The sequence below is a fragment of the Paroedura picta genome, chromosome 11, assembly GCF_049243985.1.
Source record: "Paroedura picta isolate Pp20150507F chromosome 11, Ppicta_v3.0, whole genome shotgun sequence".
Lineage (NCBI taxonomy): Eukaryota > Metazoa > Chordata > Lepidosauria > Squamata > Gekkonidae > Paroedura > Paroedura picta.
This window is the reverse complement of record NC_135379.1, coordinates 7,720,639-7,739,742: the sequence shown is the minus strand read 5'-3', so window position 1 is coordinate 7,739,742 and position 19,104 is coordinate 7,720,639. Positions and strand designations below refer to the sequence as shown.

At 41.7% G+C, this 19,104-nt stretch overlaps 1 protein-coding gene across 1 annotated transcript in view; it reads left to right on the top strand.

Moving 5' to 3' along the window:
- PTPRN2 (protein tyrosine phosphatase receptor type N2) overlaps positions 1–19,104 on the top strand; it is a 532,892-nt gene that overhangs the window by 185,674 nt on the left and 328,114 nt on the right. The window contains exon 11 of the mRNA XM_077303428.1: positions 2,106–2,185. Within this exon, the coding sequence (XP_077159543.1) occupies positions 2,106–2,185 (80 nt within the window). The remainder of the gene's footprint in view (positions 1–2,105; positions 2,186–19,104) is intronic.

Sequence of the window (19,104 nt, the reverse complement as noted above, 5' to 3'; positions counted from 1 at the left end):
TTTGCAATGAAATGCATCAGTTTATGTGCTGTACTGTATGTTTAAGGGAAATTCGGTATTTAAGAGGTTAATATCAGCCTGGTTTCAGAGTGGTATAGTAGTAGTATATCACTACTACAGTAAATCACTACTACCAAGGTAAATAGTTCAGGTATATCATTCTGTCAATCTCTCTTCATATCTGTTTTTACTTGCAACATAAATACAATTTGCCAGGTTCCTCCCAGATGTTCCTCCAAAAGTGGGACAATCTGGTCACCTTACTTTAGACTGAATGCACTGCACTGGGGAACGGCTGCCCTCTGTATGTTCAGTGTATACATGTATAAACACCTCAAGCGGACTAACAGTATTTTCTGCTATAATTAAAGTGTAATCTCCTATAATTAAAGTGTAATCTCCTCATGAGCCTCTTTTGGCGCAGAGTGGTAAGGCAGCCGTCTGAAAGAAGAAGAAGAAGAGTTGGTTCTTATATGCCGCTTTTCCCTACCCGAAGGAGGCTCAAAGCGGCTTACAGTCGCCTTCCCATTCCTCCAAAGCTTTGCCCATGAGGCTGGGAGTTTGATCTCAGCAGCCGGCTCAAGGTTGACTCAGCCTTCCATCCTTCCGAGGTTGGTAAAATGAGTACCCAGCGTGCTGCTGGGGGGTAAAACGGTAATGACTGGGGAAGGCACTGGCAAACCACTGCCATGAAAACGCTAGAGGGCGTCACCCCAAGGGTCAGACATGACTCGGTGCTTGCACAGGGGATACCTTTACCTTTTACCTTAATCTCCTCAACAGTAACCAATTTTTTAACTGAAAGATTTATTTTTGCTTCCCTCCTTTGGGACCTAAGTAAGCAGAGGAGAGGGGATTCAACCTTCGAGGGGAAAGGGGATCCAGTTTCACCAATAAAAGGGGAACTTCATTTCTGCTGGGCAATTGGTTTGAGAATGGTACATTATTGGTTTTGTGAGGAGGGAGGCCAGCATTGTCTTGGTGTTAGTTTCCTGGCCTCAATCATAGGCCTGGCAGAACAGATGTCTTGTGGGCTCTCCAAAACTGTTTAAGGTTCTACCAGGCTGGAGTAAGGATCAAAAAAGCCCTGGCTCTGGAAGTGCTGGTCACTGGATCTTAGTGGTCTTTGGGGGATATAGTGCAAGAGGCGATAATATTGAGTTCCAGTTTCAGTGTTGTTATAGCTTTGTTAAATTAAAGGAAGCCCTTTTACATTTTTTCCCCATAATCGCTATGTCCTGAAGGACCACCCTTTCAAAGGTACATATTTCGAGAACCTCTTGTGCTGGGACATAAGAAGAATTAATTCTGAAGATGTCCAGATTAACAGTAGAGGTCTGATTGGAAAACATGCACCTTAATTTTAATAACCATGATTTTGAATAGATCCAACTTGGTTATAAATGCATTGTTACTGAAGCTCCCCTGCCAGTTGCCAGACCCTGCCTGCCTGGCAAATCTACTTGAGAGTGTGTTACTAGCCCATTGTCACCTAGTAGTGAACTTGCATGGCCAAGTAGGGATTTGAACCTGGTTCTCCCAGATCCTAGTCGGATACTCTGATCTACGCTTACTCAAACAGGGATTCTTGAAACCTTGAGGTTTCTTGACAGCCCTAGAAGGGTTAGCCAAGTGAGTGGGAGTTAGTCTTTATATATATTCTTAACATTTGTTAATGGTCATGTCGACCTGCTCCTCACCTCCCAAAATGGCTAATGATGAACCTGTAGGGGGTGGGAAGGAGAAGGACCCCAGGTGGGCATGTTTCCTAACCATTTTCTGCACGCTGACACCACTTCTGGGGTTTCTCGAGGTCTGAAGAATGTTTCAGGGTTTTCTCAGTGATAAAGAAGTTAAGAAAGGCTGCTCTAATCACTGCACCATACTGACCCCCAATGTAAGATGTCAAGGGAAGCCAGTAAATTCTTTGGACAAAAATGAATTGAGACCATCATACATTTGGAATACTTTGAGACTGAGATTGAAAAATGCATAACTCTGTAGCAAGGCCCAATAAAGCAAAAGATGAGGAGAAAAATATGATTCTATGCTGTATGCTTTGTTTCTTTGTTACCAATCTCTTCTTTCAAATCATTTTGTTTTAGCATTCTGGGGCCTGCAGTGACCTTCAAAATGTACTCAAATGGCCACAATATCACCACCGCTGACGTTGCCAAAGCAGCAGGTAAGAATCCTTGTTATCAAATACATCCTTTTCTCCGCCTACTATTGAATGAGCACTGACAGTCCCAACAACAGGAAGACTTCTTCTCACCAGCAGATTGACGTTTAATGAAATAGATGTTTGAAAAGGAGGTGGCCCGATGGGAACCTTGTGTAACATCTCCGACTCAATTAAAATTTCCTGACACTTCCTTGTTTACAAAAGAACAGAATTAAACATAGCACAAGGCCCAGGCTTCATCGTGAAAGAGCTCATGGCATTATGTTGTGTGTGCATGCAAGAGAGCAAGTCTAAATATTCTTAAATGAATATTTGACAACAGTGTCTGTGAGCCAGCAATACGGCACCAAAGGAGTATTGCTACAATTAATCCTTTATTTCTGGACTTAGGAATACTCTCTCAACCAGTTTGCAGTGTCAAGTTAATTTGACAATTCCCATGACCCACTGTAAGCACCACAGATTGACAGCTAAACTTGTTTTGTTTTTTTGAAAAAAAACGGTGGTGGTAAAGTACTGTAGATTTGATTATAGTCATTCTGGAGTCTAGCCTTGATTGTAAATTGTTGTGCCTGCCAGAAATCGTGTCTTGAATTCTTTTTGTCAAAGCATGGCTGGCCCAGCATCCTCCCACCCCCTGGGTGTTATCACATGCAGAATAACATAAAATATCATATTAAATGATCAGAAGTAGACGTGGTTATTATGTTTGCATTCACCCCCTTAATGCCTGTCATAAGCTGCTTCTGTGATCTTTTCCAAGAGGATTGGAAGCAGCTCTCTCTCTCTCCCATTTTCTCCCCTCCCCCACAAAAACAAAACATTTATTTATTGTACCAATACCTTCTCCTTAGAATCCTAGCACCCTAGTCAACTGTCTTTCCTGTGTAGCTGAGCCACCTCTGAGCCTTGGAATGTAGCCATTTATAAATTAATGGAGTATCTACTGAAGAACAAATGATAATTTGTTGTTGTTCTTAGTTGCGAAGTCGTGCCGACCCATCGCGACCCCATGGACAACGATCCTCCAGGCTTTCCTGTCCTCTACCATTCCCCAGAGTCCATTTAAGCTCGCACCGACTGCTTCAATGACTCCATCCAGCCACCTCATTCTCTGTTGTCCCCTTCTTCTTTTGTCCTCGATCGCTCTGAGCATTCGGCTCTTGTCCAGGGAGTCCTTCCTTCTCATGAGGTGGCCAAAGTATTTGAGTTTCATCTTCAGGATCTGGCCTTCTAAAGAGCAGTCAGGGCTGATCTCCTCTAGGACTAGTATGGTCTTAATAAATATGGGTAGTTACCATGGAAAAATTATTAACCTAAGGTTGCAATTAGGGTTGGGTGATGTGGCTACCAAGGCAGCCGTTCCTGTCCATAGCAGCCAGTGCCGCGCCCAACCAAAAATGGGAAAAATATCACAAGACATTGCAGTACTTCAAAAATTGGCATCTGTGTAGCAAGTTGTAGCCAAAGCAGATGAGTTTCTGGTCTCTAAAAAGATGGCTGCCATGCATTTGTGAGATTGCCTCAAAAGCTAAGCTACAGTAAATAAAATTTATATCAAAAGAAATATTATGTGCTTAAACATAAGGACTGAATATCAAGCTGCATTTTGTGTCATCCAGAATAGTTTTACATAAGCTATTATAAATCCCTCATATCAATGTGATGATAAATACCAAATGTCCAACACAAGGCCATGTGTGTTTTGGCCTTTTAGGCCTTCTTCAGCGATCAATAATACATAAGGCAGCTTTTAGAAACACATCTGGAAAATAAACAATATATATTTTAATCCTGGCCTGGTAAAGTTCTCTCATGTATTGTAGATGCTGCTTATGAAAGTAGTAATGATTTGTTGGAAGAAGCATTTTGGCTTGCAATCTCTTGTGGGTTTTGAATATAACTTGTACACCTTTTGTTAATTCCTTTTCTTAGTTGTTTACGCTAAACTATAAAGACTACGGAGGAGGAAAGGGCAGCATTTTTAAAGTGTCAATATCCCATCTTCTCAACCTATCAGATTTCATCTCTTGCTGCCACTGAGGGGGATGCTTGAAAATCATTTGCATTGTATTATGGGCAGATGTGGCCATAAAAAACCCAGAACACACCATTCAACATATGTCAGGACTGTGGATAATGAATGTTTTTAATACTAGATGGCAACCAACAGGAGAAAAACGTAACAGTATCTCCTCCATTCATCCTTAGAACCTTATCAGCTGCCAGTTTTGGCAATGGGCCTTGCAGACTGGTCGCTGTGTGCAGGATTTTGGCTTTTTCTCAGGGCTCGTGAATCTTGTGATGAGCCATGCCTGCTGCTATTCCATAGATTTACCAACTCTGGGGCGGGAAATTCCTGGCGCTTTTGAGGTGGAGCCCAGAAAGGATGGAGTTTGGGGAGGGGAGAGAACTCGGCAGGAATGTCATGCCATCGATACCACCCTCCTGTCCTACCATTTTCTCCAAGGAGATTAATCTCCGTGGATTCATTGATATTCCTGGGAAATGCACCATCTGGAGGCGGCCCACGTTGAGAATGCTTCTGTCTTGGGGCTAGCGCCCATGAGAAATGCAGATCTTGGAAACCTTCACCAGCTTCACACTCTGAGGTCTGATTGGAGACAGCATCATGAGTAACCTCAACAATCAAATAAATAAATACAACAACAACAAGCCTTTAATAGCATATAAAAGTACAATATAAGAAGGGAAAGTGCAAAAGGTTCCACTGCTGGTGAAAACAAAGGCAGAGATCATGCTTTAGGGTAGGACATAATCCATTCACGATTTCTCATGGCAAGATATAAAAACTTTGCAACTGGTTCAATTATATCAGGGTTCTGGGATGTCGAAAGAAACCGAGTCTTTCGTTCATCCGAATGCAGTTCGCTTTTACACAGCAGCGAGTTAAGAAATTTGGCTTGGATTGAAGAATAAAATGGACAATGGAAGAAAGTGTGTGTAATTGATTCTATACAGCATTGTCCACATGGGCACAACCTAGCGGAACACGGGATCTGTTGAAATAAATATAATTACACATTCTGATAATGCCTGTGGCTTTTGTTTCTTTTGGTACCACAGGATAGCTAGAATAATGTAACTTGATAATTACTGTCAATAAGACAGCATTTTCCTCCATTTGAAGATGTTTTAAGTTTAATTATAACTTTCATCATTGATCCATATATAGAAGTTACATTTGGGAATCCTATCCTTAAACAGTCTAACTATTTCAAATTATACTGAATTGAAGTTTGTGTCACCTAGGGGTATGTTTTCTTTATACCACTTTGAACTGCTTTGAAGGAGAGAATAACCTTATTAAGATTGCCTTGGTGCAGCCTGATAATTAAAGTAGGAGGACTTGAAGACAGCGATAAAAACAAAGCCACTGCCATGCATTTATTTTAAAAATATTTTTCTTCTCGTTGTTGCCATCCAGTATGAAAACATTTGTTTGTTGTTATTGTTTTGCTCCTAAAACAAGCTGATAGAGAACATCTATCTCTGTGCATTAAACTGAAGTGTACGCCTGACAAGACCAAAGTACTACTGGTGGGCAGAAAGTCTGATTCAGAATTTAAAGTGTTACCCATTCTCGATGGGTTTGCTGTACACTCCCCTTGAAGGATCAGTTCCGTAATCTGGGGGTCCTCTTAGACCCAGGCCCACAGCTGGATAAGCACGTGGCAGCTGTGACCAAAAATACCTTTTACCAGCTCTGACTGGTCAGCTGTGGCCTTTCCTGCACAGAAAAGTTCTGGCCCCTGTGGTGCGTGCCCTGGTTACATCTAGACTAGACTACCGTGGCATGGTCTGTGTGGGGCTGCTCTTGAAAACTGTTCAGAAGTTTCGGTTGGTACAGAACTCTGCAGCCAGGATGTTGGTTGGAGTGGTTCATAGTGATTCTATAATTCCAAATGAGGCTGTGATGAGAGAGTGGAATGTGCAGTGCTTTGAAGCTATCAACAGGATTACCCGTCATTGGTCTCTACCAACCCTGAGCTAGGTGACTTGAAGAAGGTTTGGAGAAATGGAGAATGTCACTTGGTGGAGAGCTCTTACTGAATCTGATGGATCACGCTATAGAGTTCATTTGACAACCAATGAAGCAGCAGTGACAGCAGCCAATAAATTTTACTTCTCTGCCCCTGCTGCCTGCTCTAATCCACGTGCTAGTTGAACCATAGGTTTGCCCAAGGAAATGCCTGATGCATCAGTTCTTTATGGATCATTTTTACCCAGTTTCCCTGATATATGTTGACAAGGATCTGCAGTCTGTGACTGCGACTGCTTGTGCCCATTGTGGCTGCTAAAATCATGGCAGGACCACATCAATGTGTCCCTAGCGTCTCTTAAAAATCAACCACTAACTCAGGGACCTCTTCCTTTGGCCATTCTAATGTAAATAAAGTAAAACAAATAAAATATGATGTCATATAAGAGATCCAGGTTGAATACACTGTAACCATTTTAAACCTAAAGATAATGTAGCTGCGCCTTTATGTTTGCTATTGTCCAAACAGTGAAGCCTTTACAAGGTAAGTTTTTTAAAAAATAGAGTAAACAAAATGAACACTGGAGATGTGTGGTATTTTTTTTTCTTCTTATCTGCAGAAGTTCAAGTTTAGCAGTTAATATTCTAAGTATAGAAGCAGATATACTCGCCAAATGTTGCATAATGCTAGATCAGGGGTAGTCAAACTGCGGCCCTCCAGATGTCCGTGGACTACAATTCCCAGGAGCCCCTGCCAGCATTCGCTGGCAGGGGCTCCTGGGAATTGTAGTCCACGGACATCTGGAGGGCTGCAGTTTGACTACCCCTGTGCTAGATTGTGTAAAAAAATTTGAAGGAGCTGTTAAGTGTTGCAGATGCTCCTCTGCTTAATGTCCTGCATCTGGCACAGCTTGGAAAGAAACCTGGGCAGATGTTTTTGATATTCCAAGGTGACAGTTTGGAACCATGATTGCTGGCCTGTGCCAAAGATTCCACAGAACTTTAAGCTAGTGCAGTGCCTTCTAAGTGAATTGGCATTGTACATAAAAGTCTATCCCTGAGCATCTTTCCTTTGCGTCATACCACTGAGATTCCCATATTAGTGCTGCTAGCAGATTTCACCCAGAAAAAAAGAACAGAAAGTTAAATATGAAATCTGTGTTCAGTCTCCCATCCTCTCCCACACCTGGAATCTTAGGTAGTACATGCCCAGAATGGTCTATTATGTTTGTGTCAGTGTTTATTTGAATTTCTTGTGGCAGGGTAGCCAAGAATTTGACTCTTCTCTGTCAAAACAATTCAGGCTGCAATTAAGGGTTTACTCAGAAGTAAATTCCAGTTGAATCAGAGGAGCCTCCAGGGAGGGCGGTATATAAATATAATAAACAAACAAACAAACAAACATACTTCCAAGTAGATATGACAAGAACTGAACTGTCAGTCGAATTTTGAATTGTCTTAAAAAGATACATGGATAATATATTCAGAGTCCAGTAAGACCAACAAAGATTTATTCAGGACGTGAGCTTTCGAGTGCAAGCAGTGCTTTGTTGGTCTTAAATCTTTGTTGGTCTTAAAGGTGCTACTGGACTCTGATTGTATTGTGCTACTTCAGACCAACATGGCTACCCATTTGAATCTGTGGATAATATATGTTTTGAAAGGAACGGTGAACTTTTATCTGGCTTTCATCCATACAGGTGCTCAGTGGTCAGTCGAGAAGTGGCACGTTACACCTGTTAGGTATTTGGAAGGTTGCCTGTAAATATCTATCTTTGAAGAACATGTCCAAAACATTTTGGATAAATAACAGGCATTAAAAAGAAACCCACAAATGATCGAAACACTGCTTTAAAGCACGCATAGGCAGCATCTGCTGAATCTTTGTGTGGTGATGCCTAATTTGGCCTCATTCCTTAAATGGCATTGCAGCACAATTTCCCCGTTAGCTAAAAAGGACTTATTGCAGTCAAGCTGTTACTCAAACAGTTGGCAGGAGAGTGATGAAACCAAGTGAGGAAATGAAACTTTATTTCTCATCATAATAATCTGATTGGACATGGTTCTTAGGAGCTGTTCATGGAAAACAGGAGAAGGTTGGGTTCTGAACAGTGGCTAAAATAATTAGAGCCGCGTGGCCAGCATATTGAGTGTTCCTCGTGTATGCCCCAAACAATCTTTTTAGGTATGCTCCCTTTGCAAGCCTGAGCATTTCAACTTCGAATTACTGCCTCATTTATTAATTTCTTTGTCCTTGTATGTATGTCTCAAAGGTGGCTTACAATAAGTCAGTATCAAAATCATCAATTTCATAAAGATAAAATACAAAGTAAAGGTAAAGCTAGCAAATAATAAGAGGAAAGGGAAGAGCACTGGCAGGATGTCTAAGGAGATACCTCTACAGTGTTTTAACGTATATTTATTAAACATATATGCAGCTCTTATATTTAATCCTTCATCCAAGAGACAATCTAGGTCTAGGCAGCTAGCCTCAACAGTACGACAAAATAGGGGAGTCCAAGGCATAATACTCATCAAGTTTAGCAAGGTCAACTTAATTAATTAATTAATTAATATTTATATACCACCCTCCCCTGAGGCTCACGGCAGTTTACATAGAACGTAGAGCAATACAAGGAACTTAGCTTTTCCATAACATATAGATAACCACAACAATAGTAATATTAACATTAATAATTGTGACAAAGGTAACTATAACAATGCAAACAAGTCCAGGGGCAGAACGCATGAGTGGATTTCAGGGAGGGAGGGAGCAGGGGCCCTGTAGATGTTCCAGGTTTCGCTGAGCCTCAACCGAATGCCTGGCGGAAGAGCTCTCTTTTGCAGGCCCTGCGGAATTGCTTTAGCTCTATCTAGACTAGATATATTTTTGGACCCTCATTATTTAGATTTAGTTTTCTGAAATGTCTACCTTCTGAACTTCTCTGGATGCCCTCCAATTCAATGCAGCCATGTAAAAGTGCTCCATTTATGAAAACGTCCATGTTAATTGTATGTTCTTGCAGAACTCACTGCTTATCTTGAGGTTACAGTACAATGATTTGCAATCTGGCCTTGATAAAATGGTACAGGAATGTTGTAAGAGGAAGAAAAAAAAACTGTAAAATAAAAAGTCTTGGGTAGAAGTCTGTAGAGTATAGAAATATAAGATATAATTACATGAATTGCTCCAGGCTCATTTCCCTGCATCATTCAATTGTGCAGAAACACGATGACAGCAGTCACAGAATTATACAGTCATTTGAGCTCAAAGGACCAGCTAGTAGGTCTTCCCATCTATCTCCCTTAGTAATGGCAGGTGTGACTGGCAGCAGATCATGCAGCTCATATATAATGTCCCATTAAAACTGCAACAGACTGGCAACAAATTGTTGTATGCCAAATTCAAGAAGGTGCCTTTTGGCAAAGCTTTCTACTTACTTTCGATCAGTAAGAAGAAAAGGTGGGCAGGAGCACCTTCCCCATTACTCCTTCCTAAACATCCAGGTAATTACTTTTGACAAGTGTTTGCTGGAGAGAAGGTCATAACTGTCAGCATATAAGATCTATGCTAATCTGCTCAGCTGGAGAAGACTCAGGCAGCTAATGTTTTTGTAATTAGAAGTTGTTGGAACCAGTTTTCATTACACCTTATCCTAGTGAAAAATAGACCCAGTGATAATGGTGCTATTTTATTTGCTGTAGTTGACATGGCTGCTTCATTTGAACCCAGAGAATAGGATGGTATTCGAAATATATTTAAAAATTAGAGAATAGATAAATTAAGTATTATGCCTACATAATTTTTCTTAGATTAATTTTCTGTATGTATGGCTTGGTGCCACAAATCGTTCTCTGTGGCCGATTATGCATGGTGGCGGCCACACCGGGCTGCCACCAATTCCTAACGGTGGGGCAGCATGCCCCGCCGCTTCCTGTGTAGGCGCAGGGGACAAAATCCCCCAGTGCACACAGTCAGACAATCGTGGGGGTCGATGAATGCCCCGTTTGGATCTGTGACCCTGCAAAGCCGAACAGGGCGTTTGATGTCCCTTCAGGGACACTGTAAGCAGGGGAGGCCCGGCTCTTCCCCGTATGCATGGGCCCAGCCCAGCATGGGCACCGATGGCTCTTTAAATGTACTTCAGCTGTGGCTTTCTGCATTCTTGGATAGTCCCAAAAATATTTTCCCAGGCTATGTCTAGGAATGGTTATATCCGATATATGAAAATGGACTCTGATCTGTATTCAGCTGAGAAAATACCCATTTTTTTCATCTCATATACAGCTGAGTGCACATCTCTCGACAGCACTTTGGATATTTGAAGATTCCATGTATTCTCTTCCTCGAGCTAAATATAATACAGCTAGTTCAGCCTTTCATCATAGGTCTTGGTTCAGCATAGAAGTGGCTACATTCTACCCTCTCTCTCCTTACATATAATGGACTGCGAGTCAGCTATAAAAATACTAAAGGGATAGTCAAACTGCGGCCCTCCAGATGTCCATGGACTACAATTCCCATGAGCCCCCTGCCAGGGGGCTCATGGGAATTGTAGTTCATGGACATCTGGAGGGCCACAGTTTGACTACCCCTGTACTAAATAGTCCACAGCTTAGGACCAAGCCTTGTGGCACTCCAGTGAAAAGTCTTCTGCCTCATATCATTTGTTCAGTGTTTTTCAGAGCGGATGCAATTCCCATTGTGGGAGGAAAGAAGACAAAACAGGAATGTAATAGTTTAGACTTGTCTCTGTTACCTGTTAAGATTTTATCAATCTCCCCCAAGCTCATTAAGAGGTGGCAACTGTTTCTTTGACATAAAAGTGGGGCATTTTAAGGCAACAGAATAACAGTTCCCTATAGCAGGAAAAGGTCTCCGGTTCTCAGTACATATATTGTGCAGCATATTGTTATTAGAATATTCTGCTGAATGGCGTGCCAGTTCTCAGGCACCCATTAGAAATATAATATATTCAGTAATAAGCCACCAAGGCATAGCAATATGAATAAGAGAGCCCCAGGGTTGGCTGGGATCACTGTGTGGGTAACATTAGCATGCGTATTCCTCTCTGCATCACACAGGCAGATCAATAAGAGGAATAGTGTGTGGTGACACTTTAACACTTATTAAAGGTAGATGGTGCCATTATTTCTTTTAAATTTAAATACGTTTTGCACTCAATCAACACCTGCCTCATTACAATTGTAAAGTACAAAAAGGTGAACCTGGCATAAAATAACCCTCTGTATTCCTAATTAATGAATTTTCCTGAATAATAAGAAACTAAAAAAAAAGAACCCTGTAACCTTAAGTGCGACTGCTTAAAGAGCCTTATGTTTTCATTATAAAGAGGAGGTACGATGCCCCCCCTTCCACTTCCTTCCTTCAGAGGCAAGATTTTCCCTCTGTTTTTTTTGTCTTCTTTACTGACTGAGCCGCCCTAGTAATGCGTTACCTTCTTTGCTGTTCCCACATCACAGATTCAAGTGGGTAGCCATGTTGTCCAAAGTAGCAGGAAACAATTTGAGTCCAGTGGTGCCTCAACTTTGTTCCACCCTGTAACAGTACACTATTTTAGCTGTTGTCTCAGCCCAGGAACCCGAGGGAAGGATCAGGAGCCCGCTTTAACTTAAATAGCACTCAAGGTGTTTTGAAATTCAAACATACAGGGGAAACCAGGTCAGGTGAAATCAGGGGTTGAAATTTCTGGGGTAAAACCAGGACTTACACAGACTTTAGTTCTTATGTTTTAGGCTAATAAGAGTTTCTTAAGCTTCTCACGTACCTTTTCTGCATGGGGAATTAGGCCTGGGCCGGCACTCATCTGATTTCAGGGCTAATTACTGCCACATGACATCGGTGCCGGCCTGGGCCTGTTCCGGGCCTGTCCCATTTCAGGCCCTCGATTATCCTGTGTCAAGGGAATGTGGATATTCTGGTGTTCCCTTTTCTGTTCCTGGCACTAATGGGACCTATGTTGGGTCAGGCCCATGTGGCCGGGAAGTGTTGGGCCTTCTCCCCTGCCCTGGGTCAACTAGGCAACTCCATGGCACTGTGCAGCACCGCCGAGCCATCTGAAGCATTTTTTTGTTTAGGAACAAGGTATTGCTACCGTGTTCCTAAACAGGAAAAAAACTGAAACAAAACAGCACCCAACACGCCACCCGCCATTGCGAAATCTTTCCACCCTTGCTGCCTTGTGTGGAGGCATTAATCTGGACTGGGCCTGGTATGGTGGGGAAAATCTACCCCTTCTGGACCCGAGAAGAGCCGGGGTAAACTGTCCCGTCACAAACATGCTTCTCTTTGTTTTGAGGAATAGGTGCTGCTTGGTGTCAGTTTATAAAGAAAGGGGAGCATTTAGTTCTTACACTTTCATAGAGAGAGGTTTTGAAACCCGCAGATAAGATTTATCATTTAAGGCCCAGGCATGATGTGCCTGTCTGGGATGAGGTCAGTGCTTTGTTGGACAGTCAACTAGTAAGCAAATGATCTGAAGCTCCCTTGTTCTCTGTTCTCTTCAAGTCTCTTTTACCCCAAAGATTCAAAAGCAAATGGGTACCAGGAGATCCATTGGTGGGGGTCATGGTGCCCCCAAGTATGATTCTAGTGCTCTACTGCTATTACATGTTTCTACCAATATCCGATTAAGATGAAAGTATAAAGGTACAGAATGGAGGGAAAAAATACACTGAAACCACCTTGAACTCATCAAGAACAATAATAAATGTATTTCAATAATATACATCATAAAATTGACTACGATTAATCACAGATATTGTAACAGTGCACTAAGTAAATATATGTAATTTAAATACATATGAAAGTAGTGAATTAAATATATGACAGTTGAACAAATGAGTCCAGTACAAATCTGCCAGAAGTCAAAAATACAGAAGTCCAGAAAAATTACAGCTTGCTAACGAATTCTATTTCAATTAGTCTTCTTCAGATAATTTTGATACAATAGCTGCCTGAAATAAATAGAGCACTCTAGAGTAAACATTCATTATTATTATAAAGGGCATTGAATGCTATCAATTATTTTATGTGATAATGTTGAATGGGCCATGAAAAGCATGATAAATATCCGATGGAAAACAAAACCCATCTATATAACAAATAAAACATTGACAAATAACGGCTTTACCATTATGGTTCAGAGCTTAATTTAAAGTTACAGCTGTTAGCTGACTGCTGACACATGTTTATTTACGAATCTCCCCCAATCCTCCCCAGATTGGACCCATGATTCTCAGTATAGTTTTTTGGGTGGCCAGAGAGAACTAGCAGAAAAGCTGGTTAGATCCAGCCTTAAGACTGAGAGAGAAGTGAATTATCTTTGCACCAACATAGAGTTCATTGTCCGTTTCTATTAATATTTTCAGACGTTACTTGACTAAGTAACCACTATGTTCATGTACCTCAGTGGTTCTCAACCTGAGGGTCGGGACCCCTTTGGGGTTCACATTCACAGGGGTCGCGGCAGGGCAGGCAGCTTGGCTGGGGGGGGACGCCACACAACAGCTTTACGGGGTAGATCAAGATAGAGCGTTCATCTGTCTGGAGCAGTGGAAAAGAGCAAGATCGGCATGGTGGGACAAGAAGCAGATCCCCAGGAAAAAAAACAATTTATATACAATCATGAACAATGGATCTTCACGCCATTGGTCAGTTTTGGTTTAATTTCTGTGAAAAAAACACTTGCATAATTTTATGGTTGAGGGTCTCCACAACATGAGGAACTGTATTAAAGGGTCGCAGCATTAGGAAGGTTGAGAACCACTGATGTACCTCTTGATAGCTGCTCTCTCTGTCATCCTGCCAAGCAATATTTCCGCCATAACCTAGTGTTGTAATTAGCTTGTCCTTCTTTTTGTTTTGGGAAGCAAACCTTAACCACCTAGTACTTCACCTAGTAATGAAAAGCATAATTGGTGCTTATAAGGCGTGGGGCAGCTTGTCGTGGTTACTCGTCAGAGCATGAAAACAACGTTGTGGATGCTCCTCTTTCACATTTTGCATCACTTTTAGGGGTTCTTGCCTATTTCAGTAGGGTCACAGTAGATAAGGTTCATGTATTGACTCTGATAATCATTTGTTACATTTTAGTCAGTTTAGAGCAGGGGTAGTCAAACTGCGGCCCTCCAGATGTCCATGGACTACAATTCCCAGGAGCCCACTGCCAGCGAATGCTGGCAGGGGGCTCCTGGGAATTGTAGTCCATGGACATCTGGAGGGCCGCAGTTTGACTACCCCTGGTTTAGAGAGTCGGTGATAGGAATCCTCTCAGTAGGGTTGTGAAAATAACTCTTTTAGGTTTGTTGTTTCTTTAGCAGAAGAATGTATTCTAATCCAAAACAAACCTAATAGCCTCGAAAGACAGGAAGTGTTGGGTACTCATTTTCTACAGGTTGGCTTAAATCAAAAAGGAACGAACCCCTCTTGAGTATCAGAATACTCTTCATAATGATATACGTACAGTGCAGTGCCTCTTGTGGCGATGAGCCTCTTGTGGCGCAGAGTGATAAGGCAGCCGCCTGAAAGCTTTGCTCATGAGGTTGGGAGTTCGATCCCAGCAGCCGGCTCAAGGTTGACTCAGCCTTCCATCCTTCCGAGGTCGGTAAAATGAGTACCCAGCTTGCTGCTGGGGGGTAAACGGTCATGACTGGGGAAGGCACTGGCAAACCACCCCGTATTGAGTCTGCCATGAAAACGCTAGAGGGCGTCACCCCAAGGGTCAGACATGACTCGGTGCTTGCACAGGGGATACCTTTACCTTTACCTTTACAGTGCAGTGCAAGCTGCTTGCTGCTGAGCAAGAAAATCAGTGCCGTCCCCTCCGAATATAGGCAGAGGGGCTTTCCAATCACACAAGTGGCAATTTGGGCCCTACTCTGTATATGTTCATCTGCGTTTCACTGCTTCTGTGCCTGCGACTTACAAAATAGTTTGTCTGTGCAGCCAGCATGCCATAAGCGTAAGCAAACCTTTCATGAATAAATTTGGCAAACCTTTTCAGGAAGGAGAGAATGACAAACTAATTGACTCTTTTGAGGACAGTCATCGTCATTTCCAAAGCTCTGTTCCGTTTTTTAAAAATTTAGGTCATGATTTTTCATGTTTTTAACAGAAGCCAGTTCCTTTTTTATCTGTAATTAAAATCCACAAGTTGTTATTCTCTGAAGGTCCTTGTGAATTGTGACTTGATTTGACAGAGAAAAAGAGTGGCTTAGAGATGTTCACAATATCAGTTCAGTTTAAAAATCTCATTTATTAGTCATTAATTTGGCTTTCATGGCAAAAAAAGCTCTAATCATAAAGAACACTTCAGTTAAGCAGAAGCATGCCATGCATATAAGCAAGGCTTCCCTGGAAACTTTCCTGTGTGGGCGCTCCAGCCCGTGTTAAACTCCACTGAATTAAGTGGGAACAAGTCCTCAGTTCTTTGCCATTAAAATGAGACACAAAAGTGTTTTGCTTTGGCTGGATATTGTCCTCACTTTTTAAGCTCTGCCTACCCTTGGGGTGAATTAGCTACCCCAAGTGTAATTCAGACATAAATGGTTATTCGTTTTTTTTTAATTTATATTCATTCAGCTTTTAAACTGCCCCTCTCCGTAAAGCTCTTGGGGCAGCTTACAACAATTTCATAAAATAGCATCTGAATAAAAAAAAAATACATATAAAATTTAAAATATATCTGTTAAAATTTTCTACTTATCTGCTCTGTCCCAAATTCCTCCCTAACAAGCCAAGCACACCGCCGATGGAATTCAGATTTCTGGCCCGGCTGAAATGAGGGCAACAACCTGGGTGAGATTCCAGATGGGGGCTGGCATTTTGTAGGCCCTTTGGAACTTAGAAAGTGCCATAAGGGCTCGGATCTCCACTGGCAGCTCATTCCACCAAGTTTGAGCCAGGGCTGAAAAATCCCTGGCTCTGGTTGAGGCCAGCCACACCTCTTTAGGGCCAGAGATCACCAGCTGATTGGAATTCACAGAGTGAAGTGCTTTTGGAGGGGGGGGGGGTGTACATGAAGAGGTGGTCCCTCAGGTGTGCAGGTTCCTGACCGTGTAAGTCCTTAAAGGTTAAAACCAACACTTAAACCTGATCCGGAGCTCCATCCACAATTTTTCCCCCCTTAGAACATTGTCAATAGTAAACAATGACCCATCGTATAGCTCATTATTTTCAGATTTTAAAAATAACCTGTGCTAAAGCTTGGGGATGGTGGAGTTTGAGGAGGTTGCAGGAGCTCAATAGGGATGTGATGCCATAGTCTAAGCTGCCATTTTAAAAAGGGAATTGGTTTCTGAAGTCTAGTTGTGATTCTGTTAGAACCCAGGACCTATCTGGAGGTTGGCAAGCCTATAAGTCATGTTGAGTCCTCGTACCTGTATCCCTCAGCCTACTTATGTTCTAAGAGAGTGGGAGTCTCTTGATGACCGTTTACACACTGGGAACTTCACTGCCTCAGCTTCCATGCAAGAACACAAATCAGGGGCGGATAAGGTGCACCGGGCCAAATGCTCTCCCGTGTGGGTACAGGAAGAGGAGGGGCAACCTGCCATGACTAAAACTCCAGCCTGCAGCCCGGCATGAAACCTCCAGTGTGTAAACGGTCAATATGTGTGGGAAAATCTTGTTGAAATTTCAGAGGCTAGACAGGTGACTGAATAAAGCACTGTAGCAAAGCAAGATCCGTGCAGTCCCATGATTAGGATTAATTTATTAGCAGTCCTCAACTGTGGTTTGAAATATTTGTTTTTGTTTTTTTTTAAGATTTATATATTTTGTTTTATGTATTTTATCTCACTGTTTTAAGCCACCTTGAACCCTGTGAGGGAGAAAGGTGGCTAATAAATGTCTTAAATAAAATAAAATGTCCAGTTTTCTTGGCAACAAGCTCACATTATGAGCCTTCAGTGTCATTATCAGTTAGCTATATCCAATGGGCATGTAGTGGTGAGAGGTTAATGCCATTATATTCCATATATTTTCTCTTTTGGGGATTAATAATTGGAAGTAGGTGGAGATTGTGAGCCCTTCCCATCCCCCAAGATACTTTAGCCATCACTGAACTATCATCAGTACTTATATTTATACCCCTGCTGTCTCCCCAGTGGGGAAACACAGCACCTTATATTAGTCTTCTCTCTTCCATTTTGTTCTGAAAGAATGAACCAGACATTTAAATGCATGGCTGCAGGGTGGTACCCTGCATTCTGCAATTAAAAGCACCAGGAGGGAACATTTTAGGCCTCTGTTAACAAATGATTGCATCAGGGCATTTTTCCCATGATGGGAAACTCTGCATACTTCATTAGATGTTATTTTAAAGAAATCTTTATGGCCATGGGTCAAATTTTACTATCCCTTTTACGTGAACAATATTAATACATGTCCAATTTTGTGATCCTTAAAATGATTTACTGAGCTGGGTCCAATATTTGATTTGTTGTGGTTCAGCCATTTTGAGTAGAAATACGGTCCCCATCATTTACCATGGCAGTGGTTATCACGGTCATCAGTTTTTTGGCAGCAATTAGAGCAGCAGCAATAAACCAATGTTGGCCCTGTCACTTTTTTAAAAAGTTATGGTATATTGATTACAAAGCATTGTTAGCATCAGGGCAAAACTGTCCGAGACCTGTTGATGTTTCCTTTGCGGTGAAAATTAATTAAAGCACATTCAAAACTTCCCTAGCAGTGGACCATACTAAATTGTTAATCATAAATAATGCAGTGTGAAGAAATCTCTTGCAAAGTTTAAAATATATTATATAAAGCAGCTTAATAACAATCACTGATTAATATCGATTACTGTAGATGAAAGAAACTTACTTTTTATGGTGCACAGCTCATGTAAAACCTCTTCAGTACTCTGACATTTCTCTTTATTCTTGACTGGGGATGCTGCACTGGTTTTGTGTACAATATCTCTAATTTGCCAGTTTGCCACAAGGCGTTTCTTGCAATTCAGCCTTGCATGTTGATGTTTGCTATGAGAAATATGAATCGGAGACTGTCATCCTCCTAATCCAGGGCCTTGTTTGGGCCCATCAGAATCTAGCATGTGATGGTTTTTTCCAATCACGTCAACGGACAGGGCACCTCTGTGTGTGTGCCTCACTGCCTCCCTTTCAACATTTCAGTCTGAGAAATATTTATACAATGCCCAGGTTGTGAAATATTATGCTGACTAGGCATTAGACATCAGTATTACTGTCAGTATTTGGCAATCTTGAGTTTCATGTTTCATTTCTTGCCATCCTCGGTAACCTTGGTCAACTGTCTCTCATGGACATGTTCGCATGAAACTGGGATTGTATGGAGCCTTTGTTTTCACCTTCTGCTGGCTGACCTTCCACCCATGATATATTATACTTTGAATTGTTGTTGTTTTCCTGTGTTCTGAAGAAGGCCAGAAAGCACTGAGGAAATGTCACATAAGATCACTTATGAGAAGTGGATGCTATACATAATAACCATTAGGACATATTTAACAAAAAAAAAAGTTCCTACAGTAGCAGTCATTCCCATATTAATTTAATCCTGCTGTCTAAGATAATACAATCTCTTTGAAACAGTCTCAATTCCTTAGCGCAAAGGGACCCTTTCTGGATCAGAGGCCAAATTTCCATTACCTGATGAGCTAATCTGACGTGACAGCTGCATATGCAGATGGGGGAATCTCTTGTCAATAGTTTTTCTTCAGAGACAAAGAGAGACAAATGTCTATATTCATCCTCTCACTTCATGCATGAGTAACATTACCTTTCCTGCCTCTCCTCTATCTTTATTCAGGTAGTCATTGAGAAGAATTTAAATTTAAGCTTTTGTGCTTCTGAATTAGCTTATGCATGAAAATCTGTTTATTGAAGACTGGCACCTTGTCTGTCTGTTTAT